The sequence below is a fragment of the Crinia signifera genome, chromosome 1, assembly GCF_055691185.1.
Source record: "Crinia signifera chromosome 1, ASM5569118v1, whole genome shotgun sequence".
Classification (NCBI taxonomy): Eukaryota; Metazoa; Chordata; class Amphibia; order Anura; family Myobatrachidae; genus Crinia; species Crinia signifera.
The window spans coordinates 127,481,778-127,497,780 of record NC_139217.1 but is presented as its reverse complement, the minus strand read 5'-3'; the positions used below and the strand labels follow the sequence as shown (position 1 = coordinate 127,497,780).

General features: G+C 44.5%; 1 protein-coding gene across 6 annotated transcripts in view; it reads right to left on the bottom strand.

Moving 5' to 3' along the window:
- Nucleotides 1-16,003, bottom strand: part of INPP4B (inositol polyphosphate-4-phosphatase type II B) — a 512,352-nt gene that overhangs the window by 161,773 nt on the left and 334,576 nt on the right. For all 6 annotated transcript variants that reach the window (XM_083173210.1, XM_083173202.1, XM_083173215.1 and 3 more), the window contains one exon: nucleotides 14,466-14,577. In XM_083173210.1, coding sequence (XP_083029336.1) covers nucleotides 14,466-14,577 — 112 coding nt within the window. The remainder of the gene's footprint in view (nucleotides 1-14,465; nucleotides 14,578-16,003) is intronic.

Here is a 16,003-nt window from a genome sequence, read left to right as displayed (position 1 = left end):
GTTTTTGTAGTGCCAAACAGGGGTTAAAGTGTGTGTGTGTGTGTGTGTGTGTGTGTGTGTGTGTGTGTGTGTGTGTGTGTGGTAGGAAAGGGATGGAACCACATGTAATGGTGAGGAGGAATCTCAATCTTTGCCCTACATAGTAATTGTAACAGAAAAGCATAATAGTTTGCAGGGGGTTCAAAAAATCCCACCACTGGCCCTGGCTCCGCCTAATTGGTGGAGGGGAGGGGAAGTAATTAGTTGGCAGAGGAAATGAGTTCCACCACTTTAAATTCGGTTGCCAAGGATAAATACACCTAGACTTCTATCAAATTGAAAAAGTTAATGAATCAAAATGATAGAAAATGCAAAAGAACAGTTACTGTACAACTGGTGTCTCTTGCATGCTGGGGGTTGTCCAGTATGTAAAGTCCCTCCCTGGGATGAGATTGTTATGTAATTGCAAACGCATTGCAGAAGTGTGATGCATTCATATTCCTAGGGTAACCCCCTGCCTGCGCAGACTGGCTGCCAAGGCAGGCGTAGGACCTCCATTTTCCAGCATCTAAAATAGCGGCTGCTTTATTTTTGCATTGTAATTTAGATTTCAGTTTGAACATACCCCACCCAAATATAATATCCATGTTTTTTTTTTTGCTATGCTAACAAGGCTGAAACAGGCCCAATATGTGCTAAAATGTAAATTCATATGTAAATTCCAGCATGGAATATATGTGTTAGTGCGCAGTAACCCATGCATTACTATACAGGGAAAATGCAGATTAAATGAACAGCTCTGGTAGTGAAACCAGTTACACTGTGGACAAGCAAAATCAATATTACAGGCACATTTTGCCCAATGTAAAACAATTCATACCCATACTGTCTAATAAGAAGGCATCATTACTGTTCTCTCACCCTAATGAATTATCTATGAATCATTAGGGTGAGGTACATGAATAAGGATAATTCCTGCAGTGTTTCTGAAGAAATATAGAAATGTTCTATTTACAGTAGAAGGTACTCTTTACTTAGAAGGGCGCCCACGATTTTGATCGTGGGCATCGTTAGTAAAAAATCTCGGGCATCTCGGGCATTGAATGCACTAAAAAATCGGGTGCGATCAACCGACGAGATGCCCGAGATTTCCCATAGGGAACAATGTTAAATGTCTCAATTGACCCAATTTTCCTGTTCAATGCCTCAATTGACCCGATTTTTCCATAGGAAACAATGTTAAATGGGCCACAGAGGCCAAATAGGCACCCTGAAGTGTATAATGGCCACCCGAATTGTTAACGCCACCCCACGATCAACGTCAACCCGATGCGTGGCGAGCGCAGCGAGCCCGCGAGGGGCGGCGGTACGCGTCCTACGACCTTTTCATACCCCCACTATCCACGTCGGCGTGGAGTTGAGAATAGAAAGTGTGGCGAGCGCAGCGAGCCACCGAGCCCGAAGCGTGGCGAGCGCAGCGAGCCCCGCGAGGGTACGCGGACAGCTGTGAAGCCCGCGAGGGGACGCGGATACCTGTGAAGATATCCGCTGCGCTCGCCACGCTTCGGGCTCCGTGGCTCGCTGCGCTCGCCACACTTTCTATTCTCAACTCCACGCCGACGTGGATAGTGGGGGTATGAAAAGGTCGTAGGACGCGTACCGCCGCCCCTCGCGGGCTCGCTGCGCTCGCCACGCTTCGGGTTGACGTTGATCGTGGGGTGGCGTTAACAATTCGGGTGGCCATTATTCACTTCAGGGTGCCTATTTGGCATCTGTGGCCCATTTAACATTGTTTCCTATGGAAAAATTGGGTCAATTGAGGCATTGAACAGGAAAATCGGGTCAATTGAGACATTTAACATTGTTCCCTATGGGAAATCTCGGGCATCTCGTCTGTCGCATCGCACCTGATTTTTTAGTGCATTCAATGCCCGAGATGGCCGAGATGGGCGCCCTTCTAAGTAAAGAGTACCCAGTAGAAACATAGAAACATAGAATTTGATGGCAGATAAGAACCTCTTGGCCCATCTAGTCTGCCCCTTTTTTTAAACATGTTACCTCAAACCATATTTGATCCTTATTTTTTTGTAAGGATATCAATATGCTTATCCCAAGCATGTTTAAATTGTACTACTGTATTTGCGTCTACCACCTCTGATGGGAGGCTATTCCACTTATCTACTACTCTTTCTGTGAAAAAATTATTTCTCAAATTTCCCCTGAATCTTCCTCCCTCTAGTTTCAGTGCCTGTCCTCGTGTTCTGTTGCTCCTCTTCCTGTGAAGAATGTCTCCCACCTGTACCTTGTTAAAACCCTTGATATATTTGAAAGTTTCTATCATGTCCCCCCTTTCCCTTCTCTGCTCTAAAGTATACATATTAAGATCTTTTAGTCTTTCCTGGTATGTTTTGTGATGTAGGCCATGCACCATTTTAGTTGCTCTACTTTGTACAGTCTCTAATGTATTTATATCCTTCTGGAGATATGGCCTCCAGAACTGAACACAATACTCTAGGTGAGGTCGTACCAATGACCTATACAGTGGCATTATTACTTCTTTCTTTCTACTGCTGATACCTCTCCCTATGCAACCAAGCATCTGACTTGCCTTCTTCATAGCTTTGTTACATTGCCTACCTGCTTTTAAGTCCCCTGAAACAGTGACACCTAGATCCCTCTCTTCCTCAGTAGTTTCCATTATAGTGCCATTTATACTATATTGAGTCTTTGGATTTCTGAGACCCAAGTGCATGATTCTGCATTTTTTGGCATTAAACTGTATTTGCCATTCTCTTGACCATTTCTCTAATCTACCTAGATCCTCAATCATTTGTTTTACCCCTCCTGGTGTGTTTACCCTGTTGCATACCTTTGTGTCATCTTCAAAAAGGCACATTTTCCCCTTAATTCCATTTGCAATATCACCAATAAAGATATTAAAAAGCACCGGTCCAAGTACAGATCCCTGGGGTACTCCACTTGTAACCTTTCCCTCCTTTGACTGTACTCCGTTTACTACAACCCTCTGTTTTCTGTCCTGCAACCACGCTCTTATCCATTCAACTATCTTAGAATCCAATCCCAAGCTTTCAAGTTTATTTAACAGTCTGCGATGTGGGACAGTGTCAAAAGCTTTACTAAAGTCTAGATAAGCTACATCTACAGCCCCACCTTGATCTATTACTTTAGTCACCCAGTCAAAAAAGTCAATAAGATTTGTTTGACATGATCTCAGTAAACCCATGCTGTTTTGGATCCTGTAAATAGCTGGTTTTGAGATATTCTACAACTCTTTCTTTTAAGAGTGTTTCCATCAATTTCCCTACTACTGATGTAAGGCTCACTGGTCGATAGTTGCTTACCTCTTCCTTGCTTCCACTTTTGTGCAGTGGGACTACATTCGCTGTTTTCCAGTCCTCTGGGATTACTCCAGTAGCTAGTGACTGGTTGAATAATTCTGTTATTGGTTTTATCAGCTCCCCTTTAAGCTCTTTTAGTATCCTTGGATGTATCCCATCTGGCCCCATCGATTTATCCACTTTCAGTTTTGAGAGTTCTGTGAGGACTTTCTCCTCTGTAAATGTACTTGTCTCTCCCTCAGTTTTCTTACTATACTTGCAACTTAACTGAGGCCCCTTCCCCTCTCTTTCAGCAGTGAATACTGAGCAGAAATAATTATTAATATTATCTGCTATTACATTGTCCCCCTCAAGAAAACTTCCACTCTCTGTCTTCAGTCTAATTATTCCACTTTTTGTTTTTAGCCTTTGACATCTGATTACCTTCTTAGCCTCCTTCTGTCTAACAAGATACACCTCTTTGTCCTCATTCTTCTGCGTCTGCTTAAATTTCTTAAAGGCCAACTTTTTTGCTTTCACAATACTTGCTACTTCTTTTGTAAACCACAATGGCTTTCTTTTTCTCGTGTTTTTCCTAACTCTTTTGACACAAAGTTCTGTTGCTTTTAGAATTGCACTTTTAAATTTTTCCCACTTATCCTGCACTCCTTCCAAGTTCTTCCACTCTGCCAAAGAATCCCTTACCAAGTTTCCCATCTCTACAAAATCAGCCTTCCTAAAATCTAACACCTTTGTTTTTGTGTGCGATGAGTCAGTCTCTGTCTTTATTTTGAACCATACTGCTTGATGGTCACTGGATCCCCGATTTTCACCCACATTTATGTCAGATATTCTGTCACCATTTGTAAGTATTAAGTCTAATATCGCGTCCTTACGAGTGGGCTCCCTCACCAATTGCTGGAGGGATGCTCTTGCAAGGAATTCAGCATGTCCCTACTTCTGGTGGACCTTGCAACAGGCAGCTCCCAGTTTACATCAGGTAGATTAAAGTCTCCCATGATTATCACCTCTCCTTTTAATGCCATTTTATTGATGTCCTGCAATAGGCTCTTGTCTAGTTCCTCTTCCTGACCTGGTGGTCTGTAGATCACCCCTATACGAAGAATCGCCTTCTCCCCTGTTTCTATAGTCACCCAAAGGGCCTCCGTTTTTTTCTTCAATACTTTGTATTAAGGTAGTCTTTATTTTTTTTTCACATATATTGCAACCCCTCCTCCAATTTTTCCCATTCTGTCCTTCCTAAATAAAGTATATCCTGGTATAGCTATGTCCCAGTCACGATTTTCATTGCACCATGTCTCTGTAATAGCCACAATATCCAGTTCATCCCTTGTCATTTTTGCAATTAGTTCTGGGATTTTATTTCCTAAGCTCCTAGCATTTGCACACATGCAGTAATAGGACAGGTGGTTTAAAAGAGTTAAAAGATTAGACATTTCCACAGCTCCACACACACTTCCACAATTCCACAACTCTATTTGCGGAGACAGCAGGCTTCCCTAGCGATGGTGTGGTAACACTAGAACAGGGCCCAGTGCATACCTTATACATTTATCTAGATACACTTTAAGTGTATATTGCTGAACTGTTAGGGGTCCATGAGGAACAGAGTTGGGAAACACTGGTTTATACGAGAGATTGGAGCTTGGGGGTGGGGGGGGGGGTAGAGAGACAACACAAGTATACTCATAAACTGTACAATGTGCATAGGTACACTTAATTTTTATGTGCATTTACAACTAAAGACAGGTCACGGGAGTGAATTAGATGCACGTGTGTGGCGATGGGGTTGTGCCAATTGCCATGTACAGGGCCACCGACAGAGGGTGCAAGGGGTACAACTCTCCCGGGCCCCCAGCCTCTGCAGGGGCCCTGGCAGCTGCCCACAGTGGCACAGCAACCCCCCCGCAGCCGCACAAATGCCCCCACCCGGCGGCCAGGCTCGCACAATACACAGTGCAGCTGGCAAAGTGCCATGCTTAGGATACAGAGGGGCTCGGCGCTCTGCAGGCTGCACTGTGCAGTGAGTGCGCCGAGCCCCGAGTCCCGGGCGAAGATGCTGCTGCGCCGGCGACACCACCGCTGGTAAGTAATTGGGGGGGAGGGGGGGTGCCGGTGCATGTGAGGGGGGGTGTCGCTGGGGGCCCGGGCTGAAGGTCAGTCCCGGGCCCCAATATTACGAGTGGGGGCCCCGGCCATGTATGTCGCACAATACGTATGGCTACTTCTGTAGTACAACTCCAGGGGTAGCCAACTCCAGTCCTCGAGAGCTACCAACAGTTAACATTTTCCATATCTCCTCACAGAATCACAAGTGCACAAGCTAGGTGATCTAGAAAACGTGAACTGTCGGTAGCTCTCTGGATTTAGCTACCACTGTACTACTATATGAGCCCCTAGATTAGCTTGTTAAACTGTTTTTTTTTTGCGTGTGTTTGTCAGAACTTAACTATAAGTACGAGTACAGCTGAGCAAGAGTACTTATTCACTACAGGAGTGTCACAGTCACAGGTGAACCTCATGAAGATAGCTTGCAGCCTTTAGGAAACTAGTTTATTTCCAAGCAATCTTGCTGAATTTTAATTCTTCCTCTCAGGAGACACCCAGGAAAGAGATGTTGGTAATTACTCTAGACCAGGGGTAGCCAAACCTGTCCTCAAGATCTACCAACAGTTCATGTTTGTCAGGCAACCTGTGGATCTATAGTAGGAATGAATGCAGCAGGTTTGAAAATGTGACAGTTAGTAAATGACTACAGCTGTGCACCAGCTAGGTGATTTGGAAAACGTGGACAATTGGTAGATCTCGAGGACTGGTTTGGCCACCCCTGCTCTAGGGGTACTTGTTGTCATTAGGTGTCATGGGACATGTCAAAATGACATGATTCTTATAGAAATGCATCAAATTGGCTCTACCTGTACAGACTGGGCTACGATTCTCAGCCATATATCCCCATCCTGCCAACTTCAAAAGGAAGTGGGAGTAAAGTGGGAGATTCACCTATTCTTCTGGAGGTCTGGGAAACTGATATCCAGTAGTCTTCTGGACCTTCTGGGAGAGTATAACTTAAAGTATAAAATGTGTGTGCTCCCAGATGAAACAATTTCTACAGGGCAGACCTGTATCTCTTTGCTTGCAATCTGTAAAACTGACATCCTGTACTACTAGAGTTCAGATTGTTGATGCCCTGGGTACATAATCATGGGCAATATTTTCCTAAGACTATTTACAAGCAACCTGATACCTTGGGGGCTGCATTGGAAAGTATTTTAACTTTCAAATAGTCTGCATTTTACGCTTAATTTGAAGTAATAAAGTAAATAAATATATAACCAAATGACTGCATAACCTCCAACATTTGAAGATAAGAAACCGGTACACATTTAGGAAGGGGGCGTGGCCATGAACAAAGGGGTGTGGTCATGGGCAAAAAGGGTACAACCACGTCTGAATGTGTACTGTGCACCAACTACTACACCCCCCATGGCTATATGTACCCCAGCTACCTATGGTGATGGTGTCCCCGGTCCCATTGCCTGTGCTGTCGCTCGCACACTTCCGTTGTCACATGGGGCGGGCACGATGCAAATTCCGTTCCGGACCCATCTGCTGTGATTGGCCGCAGTGCCTGTGCTATGATTGGCGGCAGTGCTTTCAGTGTAAAAGCCTTACTCTGCACTGCAGCCGGGCTCTTCTCCCGGTGGCCGATGCTGCCCACGCCTTCAGTGACACCAGCGCAGGGTTCTTAAACTCTGTGCTGCCTAAAACCGGTACATTCGGTACAGTATGATTTAACGGGTACAGAGCATTTAAAAACGGTACTGTACCGGCTAAATCGGTACAGTTGGAGGGTATGTGACTGAGGCACATATCTGTAGTATCCTATTGTACGAAATATGACAACAAAGCAGAAAAGAACTGGGCTCACTGGGGGCTACACATAAAGGGTTGCAAATAAATTATTTTGGGGAAATTTACCAGGATGTATATTCTACTTCACATGTTGGGCAACCAATCAGATCGTGTCTACTATCTTTTAGAGGGTGCAAAATAAATAAGAAGTAGATTACGATTGGTTGCCCATAGCAACATCACATGTGAAGTAGAATACACATCTTAGTAAATTTCGAAAAAAAAATCATCTTTCCATTTTACTAAAACTGTAGAGTTTTTTCTAATTGATGGATTTTCGGTGATTACAGAATTTCCATACACTTTCACTGTGCAGTGATTCCAAATGTATTACTATGACAAGACGCAAGCTGGATGAGTTTCCCACTATCCTGCAGCAGGTGTAGCAGAATGAGAGGCTCATTGCCGTTCTCACACACTAATTGCTATGAAAATTGACTTAGTCGACACGTGAAATTTTCTTAAAGCTATGCGCCCATGAAGAGCATTTACCTATTTGCTAAAACACAGCTGGAGCATAATTTTAGATTAGATTATCCTTGTGTTGCTACGCTCACAGAATCGATGTTCAAATCTGAATAATGCAAATCTATAATATGCTGTTTGATAAAAGTTACTTCAATGTAGCTCACAATATATTTCCATCTTTCATACTCGGATACTGGGGGTAATTTGCACGGCGGCTGATTATCGATAAACTGTGCATGCGTGCGGTCCATAGTGTGCATGCGCAAGGCCACCTTGTGATGAAATCCTGCTACTTTAATTGCTGGCCATTCGCAAGGTGATTGACAGGAAGTGAGCATCTGGGGGCGGGAAACGGCTGTTTCATTGGAGTGCCAAGAAAAACCCTAGATGTGGTGTAAATGCTGGGAGTGACAGGGAAAATGCACATGTGCCCCAGAGTTTTAGGGGAGGATGAGTGACATCAGCAACAGGTCGCATATGCCTGTTTTCATTGCAGCCGCCAAGTACTGTAAGTCTTTGGCTACTCTGAGCCTGACTGGTGCCCAGAGTAAAAATAATTAGGTGATGAGCGGCTTAAATATGGTTTTGAAGATATTCACACGGCTGTGAATAGATTTGCAGCCATTCATATCCATTTGCACATCAAGTACATTAATTTGTAAGGCGGGATTTCACTCTAGAAAGGAGGCGTGTACTTGAACGCTGACCACGGTGAACTTGCAGCTGTGCGATCAGGTATAAATTACCCCCGCTGTTATTATGGCATATTAGGATTAAAGGATTGCACATGCTCCATTGTACCCAAAGGAGTCTGTTATAACATTTTACAGTGAGTTTATTCAGAAACAGACAATTACAGCAGGTAAACTACAAATACCCACCGTTTGCTATATGCCAGGGCTGTCATAATAGCATTGAAGGCCCTGGGTGAAGCAATGTACTCGCATCTACTGTACACATCCTTTCACGAGAATAAATAAAAAATCATACAGTAACTCCATTCAGTCAATGGCTGCAACCATCAACCAATCAGCAATCTGACAAACATTCATTGTCTTGCTGCAAGCAGGGGAGTAAGTATGGCGCTACGGGGTGGTAGGGTGTACCAGTAAAACATATTGTGCCGGTACCCCGTACCGCCATAACAAATACCCCCGAACTGTGTAATGCGCATGCGCGCATATGTAAGTTGCGAGGGGAATGGCCTATGCCACCCCGGCACAGCTGATTCCATTCGGAGAGGAGGGGAGTGCATTGCGCGTCTTTCCTTCCCCTCACTGTAACTGGGCTGTCAGCCAATCAAAGCTCGTGGGCCAGCAGCCAATCAGGAGCCAGCCAGTGAGATATGATTGGCTGATGGCCCAGTCACAGTGAAGCCAGGGAAGGAGAGATGCGCAATGCGCTCCCCTCCCCACTGTGGTGCCAGAGTCAGCAAGCAACAGCAGTACCACCAGCACCAACCCCACCTCCGCCAGCACAAGCAGCAGCAGAGGCATCAGCCAGCGGCACAGCTGAGAACCACACTCTAATCATGGTAAGAAGGGGAGCTACTAGTGGGCACTATAGCTGCTGGAGTCTCATTGCTTGGCAAAAGGGTGGAAGTAGGTGGAGGGAGGGGGTTATCCCGTGTGTTTGCTGCTTTCAGAGCACTGTGGGGGGTACTTTTTTCTAGCACGGCGCCCAGATTTTCTACATAGTGAAATCGCATCGCATGTGCTTTTTCCATATTTTCAGACGTATGATATGGCTGGTGTGAATGTGTTCCTTAAACACCCCCACTATCCATGCCACCTCCAACCTTTTCCGACCTTTTCATACCCCCACTATCCACCTTGGCGTGGAGTTGGATTTCTATAGTGTGGCGAGCGCAGCGAGCCACCGAGCCCGAAGCATGGTGAGTGCAGGGAGCCCCACGAGGGGACGTGCATTACTTTACATGAGCCCCTCGCGGGGTTTGCTGCGTAGATAGTGTGGGTATGAAACGGTCGGAGAACGCGTTACGATGCCGTTTGCCACGCTTCGGGGTGGCGTGGATACTGGGGGTGACGCAATGGCATAGTAAGCATCCATCACATCACATGGCATGGGTGCTTATACAATGAAATATCGCATTTGGTGCCATGTGATCCTATGCGATATTTCATTGTACAGTATAAGCACTCCTGTGCACTTATTCCTACACAGAATAGCCCACTAAGCTATTTGCTTAGTGGGCGCCGTGCTAGGAAACAAGTACCCTGTGGGGCCATATCTGGCACTGGGGGCATACTTAGCACTGTGGGGGGCATATATGTGTGGCACTGTGGGGGCATATGATATCTGGCACTGGGGGCATATCTGGCACTGTGGGGGCATACTTGGAACTATGGAGGCATATGTGTGGCACTGTGGGGGCATATTAGTAATAGGCATCAGTTGTGTGGCAGCAGCGCAATGGGCATTATGGTGGGGGGCATAGTGTGTAACGGGCATTATGGCATGGGTAATATTTATTGGGGGTGTGACGCATAACAGGCATTACTGTGTAAATTTTGTCCACACGCCTTTGGTGTGCAATATCCCTGTTTGTAGTTTATCTGGCTCCTACATTTTGTGTGCAGGATGCAATGCACAAGCTCAAACAAAAAGTTTAATTGTGTTGTAAAGTTTTGTCATGTAGCCACTCCCCTCGTGTCATATGACCACACCCATGACCACGCCCATTCTTCGGCCCACAGCACAGTACCACTAAGTCATTTTACCTACTTGCACCACTGGCTGCAGGTAAAGAATGCTGCACTCTGGTGGATAGCTCTCTAGCAATCCACCAATCAGCATGCAGAAAGCCAATTGTTGTATTGGTGCAGCCTGAGAGGCTGGTAGGGAATGCTGCCTAGCCGCTGTAAAATAATGGGGACCTGGGTGTCTGCCCTGTGTGCCTATACATTAAGATTGCCCTGCCATATGTATGAATATAGAATGCCTGTGGAGAACGTGTACTTCAACCGGAGATAAATTATCCTGTTTTGGAACCTAAGAGTCAACACTGTTACTCTGCAATATCTGGAGAATACATAACTTCAAATTTAAATAATTAATACTGTACGCTTCTGTAACACATACACTACCTACAGTATATGTGTCTATTAAGGTTAAATTGAATGTATATTTTGCCAACCAGTGCCTACACCCATTGGATTATCAGATCACTTTCCTGGAACACATCTACATTTTTATGAAATGGCCATAAACCAAGGCTTGTATATAATGCATCTCCCTATTGGCTGACTATTATTTAAAGCCCCACCAAACTGCAACAAATGTGTTTGAGGTATACAATTTAATTTCAGAAGAACAGTGGAACATTTCCCTTTTCACTTGGTGTTGACGCCTCTAATTTGAATATCGGTAAGACTGGTTATTTGCAATATAATATAATTCTCCGTTTTGTAGATGATAATTGCCAACCTCTCACTAAGCTTTGCACTGATTGTTTCTGTAAAAAAAAAAAAATCGTCTGAATCCAGAGTCAGTGTGAGCAGTCTGCTGCTTGCTCATATTGGAAAAACAGAAGAAGCCCCTGAGACAATCTCCCTAATTACACATAATGGAGTCTCTCCATCCTGTAGGTAATGTGGTACAAATCTGAAGATTTTACTGACATTTATAATAATTATACCAGAGTGAGACTGAATTAGAGGCTTTTGCTATCCATAGAGATTTGCAATATTGTAGATGCTTTCACAGTGTTGTAAGATAGATCGTAGGCAAATCACTTCCTCACATCACAGCAGCGATAACCAAATCACGTGGAGGGCATACTTGCTATTTGGTGCTCATTCTGCAAGGGGAATGTGAAAAAGGTGTGGCCCAATATTGTCCATTTAATGTTTTATATATACATATGTAAATAAGCTGCCTATTTACTTTGAAATCAGTTACTAGGATGCGAGGACATGCACTTAGACTGGGGGAGAGAAGGTTTACAACACTTAGAAGGGAGGGCTTCTTTATGGTCAGGACAGAAAAATTATGGGATATAACTTTTAATCAAAGGTTGAACTTGAAGTCTTTTTTCAACCTAAACTACTGTGTAACTATATATATATATATATATACTTTCCAATGTCCTCCCGGCACTTCTGCCCCCCCCCCCCCCCCCATGGGGATATCTTGCTCCGGTGCCCTCCTACAGGCGAAAGATTCAGCCAATACACTTTCCAAATAAACAGATGGCACTCGGAGAATCTCGACGCAGTAGATGTTGTTCACTATATGTTTGTTTGTATACATTCAGGTTGCCATGACGATTCTCCCTTGCGTCACAGTGGAAGACCGGATGTCAGGGAAGACGTCACTTCCGCCGGCTGGAAGGTCCGTGAAACCGGAAGTGCGGGGCAGGAGAATGGAAGCCTTCAATTGGTAAGTGTTAGTATTTAAGATGCCTGTATGTCACTTGTCATGTATCCTGATGAAGGAGACATAGTCCCCGAAATGTCTCACTAGATGGATTAAATGCACCATACTTACTTTACCCATCGAGAGTCTCTGAGTGCCATCTGTTTTTTTGGAGAGTATATATATATAAATATATATATATATATATATATATATAACAAAACAAAACCCCTATGTTTGCGCTGATAATTGAACTTAATGGTTGCTGTTAACACTTGATCCCCTACTAGTAGGATCTCTTAACCTTACACAACCTCAATAGTGTTAAATAGCGCCCTAGTTCACATTATTTTATGATAAATTCAGTCTTTCCATGTATATATATAAAAACAAATAAAACATTTATTAAAGTATATAGAATAAATTTCGCATTTCACAGTCACAGGAGTGACATTCTTGATTCTTTAAATGGAAACCGTATACCCGACGCGTATATTACCAGAATATTGGCACACTGTGAAGCCAGAAAGCTATCAGCAATCATGTTAAAAGTAAATGCCAGAGATTCAGTACATTGGGAAGCCAGAAATTTATCAACAGGCATGGAAGAGCAAATGCCAGGGATTCAGTACTCTAGGAAGACAGAAATTTATCAACAAGCTTGGGCAGTGGTCCCAAAAGGAGTGGAGTGGGTACTAATACTTTGGCCCGGTGGGGACCCAGGGCCGCTCCTTCTCCTCTAATTACCCGTCACCCAGTTGTGCCTCTTCTCTACCCAGCAATGGTGGGTCCAGAGAGGCTGCTGCTGATTGCAGCAGTCTGCTCTGCTTGCATGGGGATTAGCAAATGCACTGATCGTATCTCCCACCCCCATACAGCACTCTCCTGTACTAGTCAGAGCCACTCCATGATGCAGAAATTGTACCTTTCTCAAGTCATTCAAGGGGGTGTGGCCATACATTAGTAAATGGCATGGGCAGAGTAAATTGCAGGTATGTAGTCACTGGGAAGCCAGACAGTTATCAGCAAGCTTGGGCAGAGTTAATTGCAGGGATGTAGTACACTGGGAAGCCAGAGAGTTATCAGCAAGCATGGGCAGAGTTAATTGCAGGGATGTAGTCACTGGGAAGCCAGAGAGTTATCAGCAAGCATGGGCAGAGTTAATTGCAGGGATGTAGTCACTGGGAAGCCAGAGAGTTATCAGCAAGCATGGGCAGAGTTAATTGCAGGGATGTAGTCACTGGGAAGCCGGATAGTTATCAGCATGGGTAGAGTTAATTGCAGGTATGTAGTCACTGGGAAGCCGGATAGTTATCAGCATGGGCAGAGTTAATTGCAGGAATGTAGTCACTGGGAAGCCGGAGAGTTATCAGCATGGGCAGAGTTAATTGCAGGAATGTAGTCACTGGGAAGCCAGAGAGTTATCAGCAAGCTTGGGTAGAGTTAATTGCAGGGATGTAGTCACTGGGAAGCCAGAGAGTTATCAGCAAGCATGGGCAGAGTTAATTGCAGGTATGTAGTCACTGGGAGGCCAGAGAGTTATCAGCAAGCATGGGCAGAGTTAATTGCAGGGATGTAGTCACTGGGAAGCCAGAGAGTTATCAGCATGGGCAGAGTTAATTGCAGGGATGTAGTCACTGGGAAGCCAGAGAGTTATCAGCATGGGCAGAGTTAATTGCAGGGATGTAGTCACTGGGAAGCCGGAGAGTTATCAGCAAGCATGGGCAGAGTTAATTGCAGGTATGTAGTCACTGGGAAGCCGGATAGTTATCAGCATGGGCAGAGTTAATTGCAGGAATGTAGTCACTGGGAAGCCAGAGAGTTATCAGCATGGGCAGAGTTAATTGCAGGAATGTAGTCACTGGGAAGCCGGAGAGTTATCAGCAAGCATGGGCAGAGTTAATTGCAGGGATGTAGTACCCTGGGAAGTGAGAAAGTTATCAGCATGGGCAGAGTTAATGCTACAGATTCCATATACTGGGATGCCAGCTTTTGTAAACTTGTCATCATTCTGGAGCATAGTACTGTAGGTATCAATAGACATTGATACATGGACACAAAAATCTAACACCACCACAGCCAATTGGCTGGGCTAATATAGCAGCTGAGTTAGTCCCAAGTCTAGTTAAGTTCCATCTTTCAGAGCACTTCACCTGGAGCGCCAAGGGCAAGACAATTAGTGATAATTATTTGCAAGCAGATTTTACTACAGGGGATTGTGTTAAAGTTAATGTGGCTTATGACACTATGTAGCATATTTGTTCAGATCAAATAGCATTCAATTTTCACATCTGCGCTGTGCTATTTAGCCATAAAAAAACAAGGATTGATTGCAATGCAAGTTATACACGGAGCTTACTGGTTTTCTACCTTTTGTTCTTGCACATCCGTTGTTATATGATCTGCTTCCCCATTCTGTATCTCACCCATCTTCACCAGGCTCACTTCAATATTTCCAATGTTCTTTCCACCATTTAAGGTTCTGAAATACAAAAAGTTAGAGGCGAATGTTATTACAATGACACCTAAGGATGAGGACTTACAGTCAGAACAACAAACCCAGCAAATATAGTCGTTCTCTTAAACATGTACTGTAAATAAATGTCAAAACAGGAGATCCTGTAGGAAACAACTGACACTGATATTTTATTCACAGGGTGAGAGAACACATATGCAGCAACAGAAAGCCAAGAGCATTATTTACTTGTTTAGTTTCCGCAAATTGTTTCAAACTTGAAATAAAGTCATGCTCCCTGCATCTTATCCATGGCTCCAGTACATTTCCCAGGCCACAACAGTGATGCCTGTCACTGGAACATGCGCACAGTGATTGGTCAGTGAACGATACAGTTAGTACACCAGGCACTCTAATCCATGGCTCCAGTACATTTCCCAGGCCACAACACTGATGCCTGTCACTGGAACATATGCACAGTGATTGGTCAGTGAACGATACAGTTAGTATACCAGGCACTCTAATCCATGGCTCCAGTACATTTCCCAGGCCACAACAGTGATGCCTGTCACTGGAACATGCGCACAGTGATTGGTCAGTGAACGATACAGTTAGTACACCAGGCACTCTAATCCATGGCTCCAGTACATTTCCCAAGCCACATCGCTGATGCCTGTCACTGGAACATACTCACAGTGATTGGTCAGTGAATGATACAGTTAGTACACCAGGCACTCTAATCCATGGCTCCAGTACATTTCCCAAGCCACAACACTGATGCCTGTCACTGGAACATGCGCACAGTGATTGGTCAGTGAACGATACAGTTAGTACACCAGGCACTCTAATCCATGGCTCCAGTACATTTCCCAAGCCACATCGCTGATGCCTGTCACTGGAACATACTCACAGTGATTGGTCAGTGAATGATACAGTTAGTACACCAGGCACTCTAATCCATGGCTCCAGTACATTTCCCAAGCCACAACACTGATGCCTGTCACTGGAACATGCGCACAGTGATTGGTCAGTGAACGATACAGTTAGTACACCAGGCACTCTAATCTATGGCTCCAGTACATTTCCCAAGCCACATCGCTGATGCCTGTCACTGGAACATACGCACAGTGATTGGTCAGTGAATGATACAGTTAGTACACCAGGCACTCTAATCAATGGCTCCAGTACATTTCCCAGGCCACAACACTGATGCCTGTCACTGGCTGCAGGAACATGCATAGTTACATAGTTACATAGTAGGTAAGGCTGAAAAAAGACTTGCGTCCATCTAGTTCAACCTGGTATAGATATCCATTGCTGATTTGGTAGGTTCTGGTATTTTACAGACAAATTATATTTCTTATTTGTACCCATGCGTACAGTGATTGGTCAGTGAACGATACATGTAGTACACCAGGCAATCTAATCTATGGCTCCAGTACATTTGCCAGGC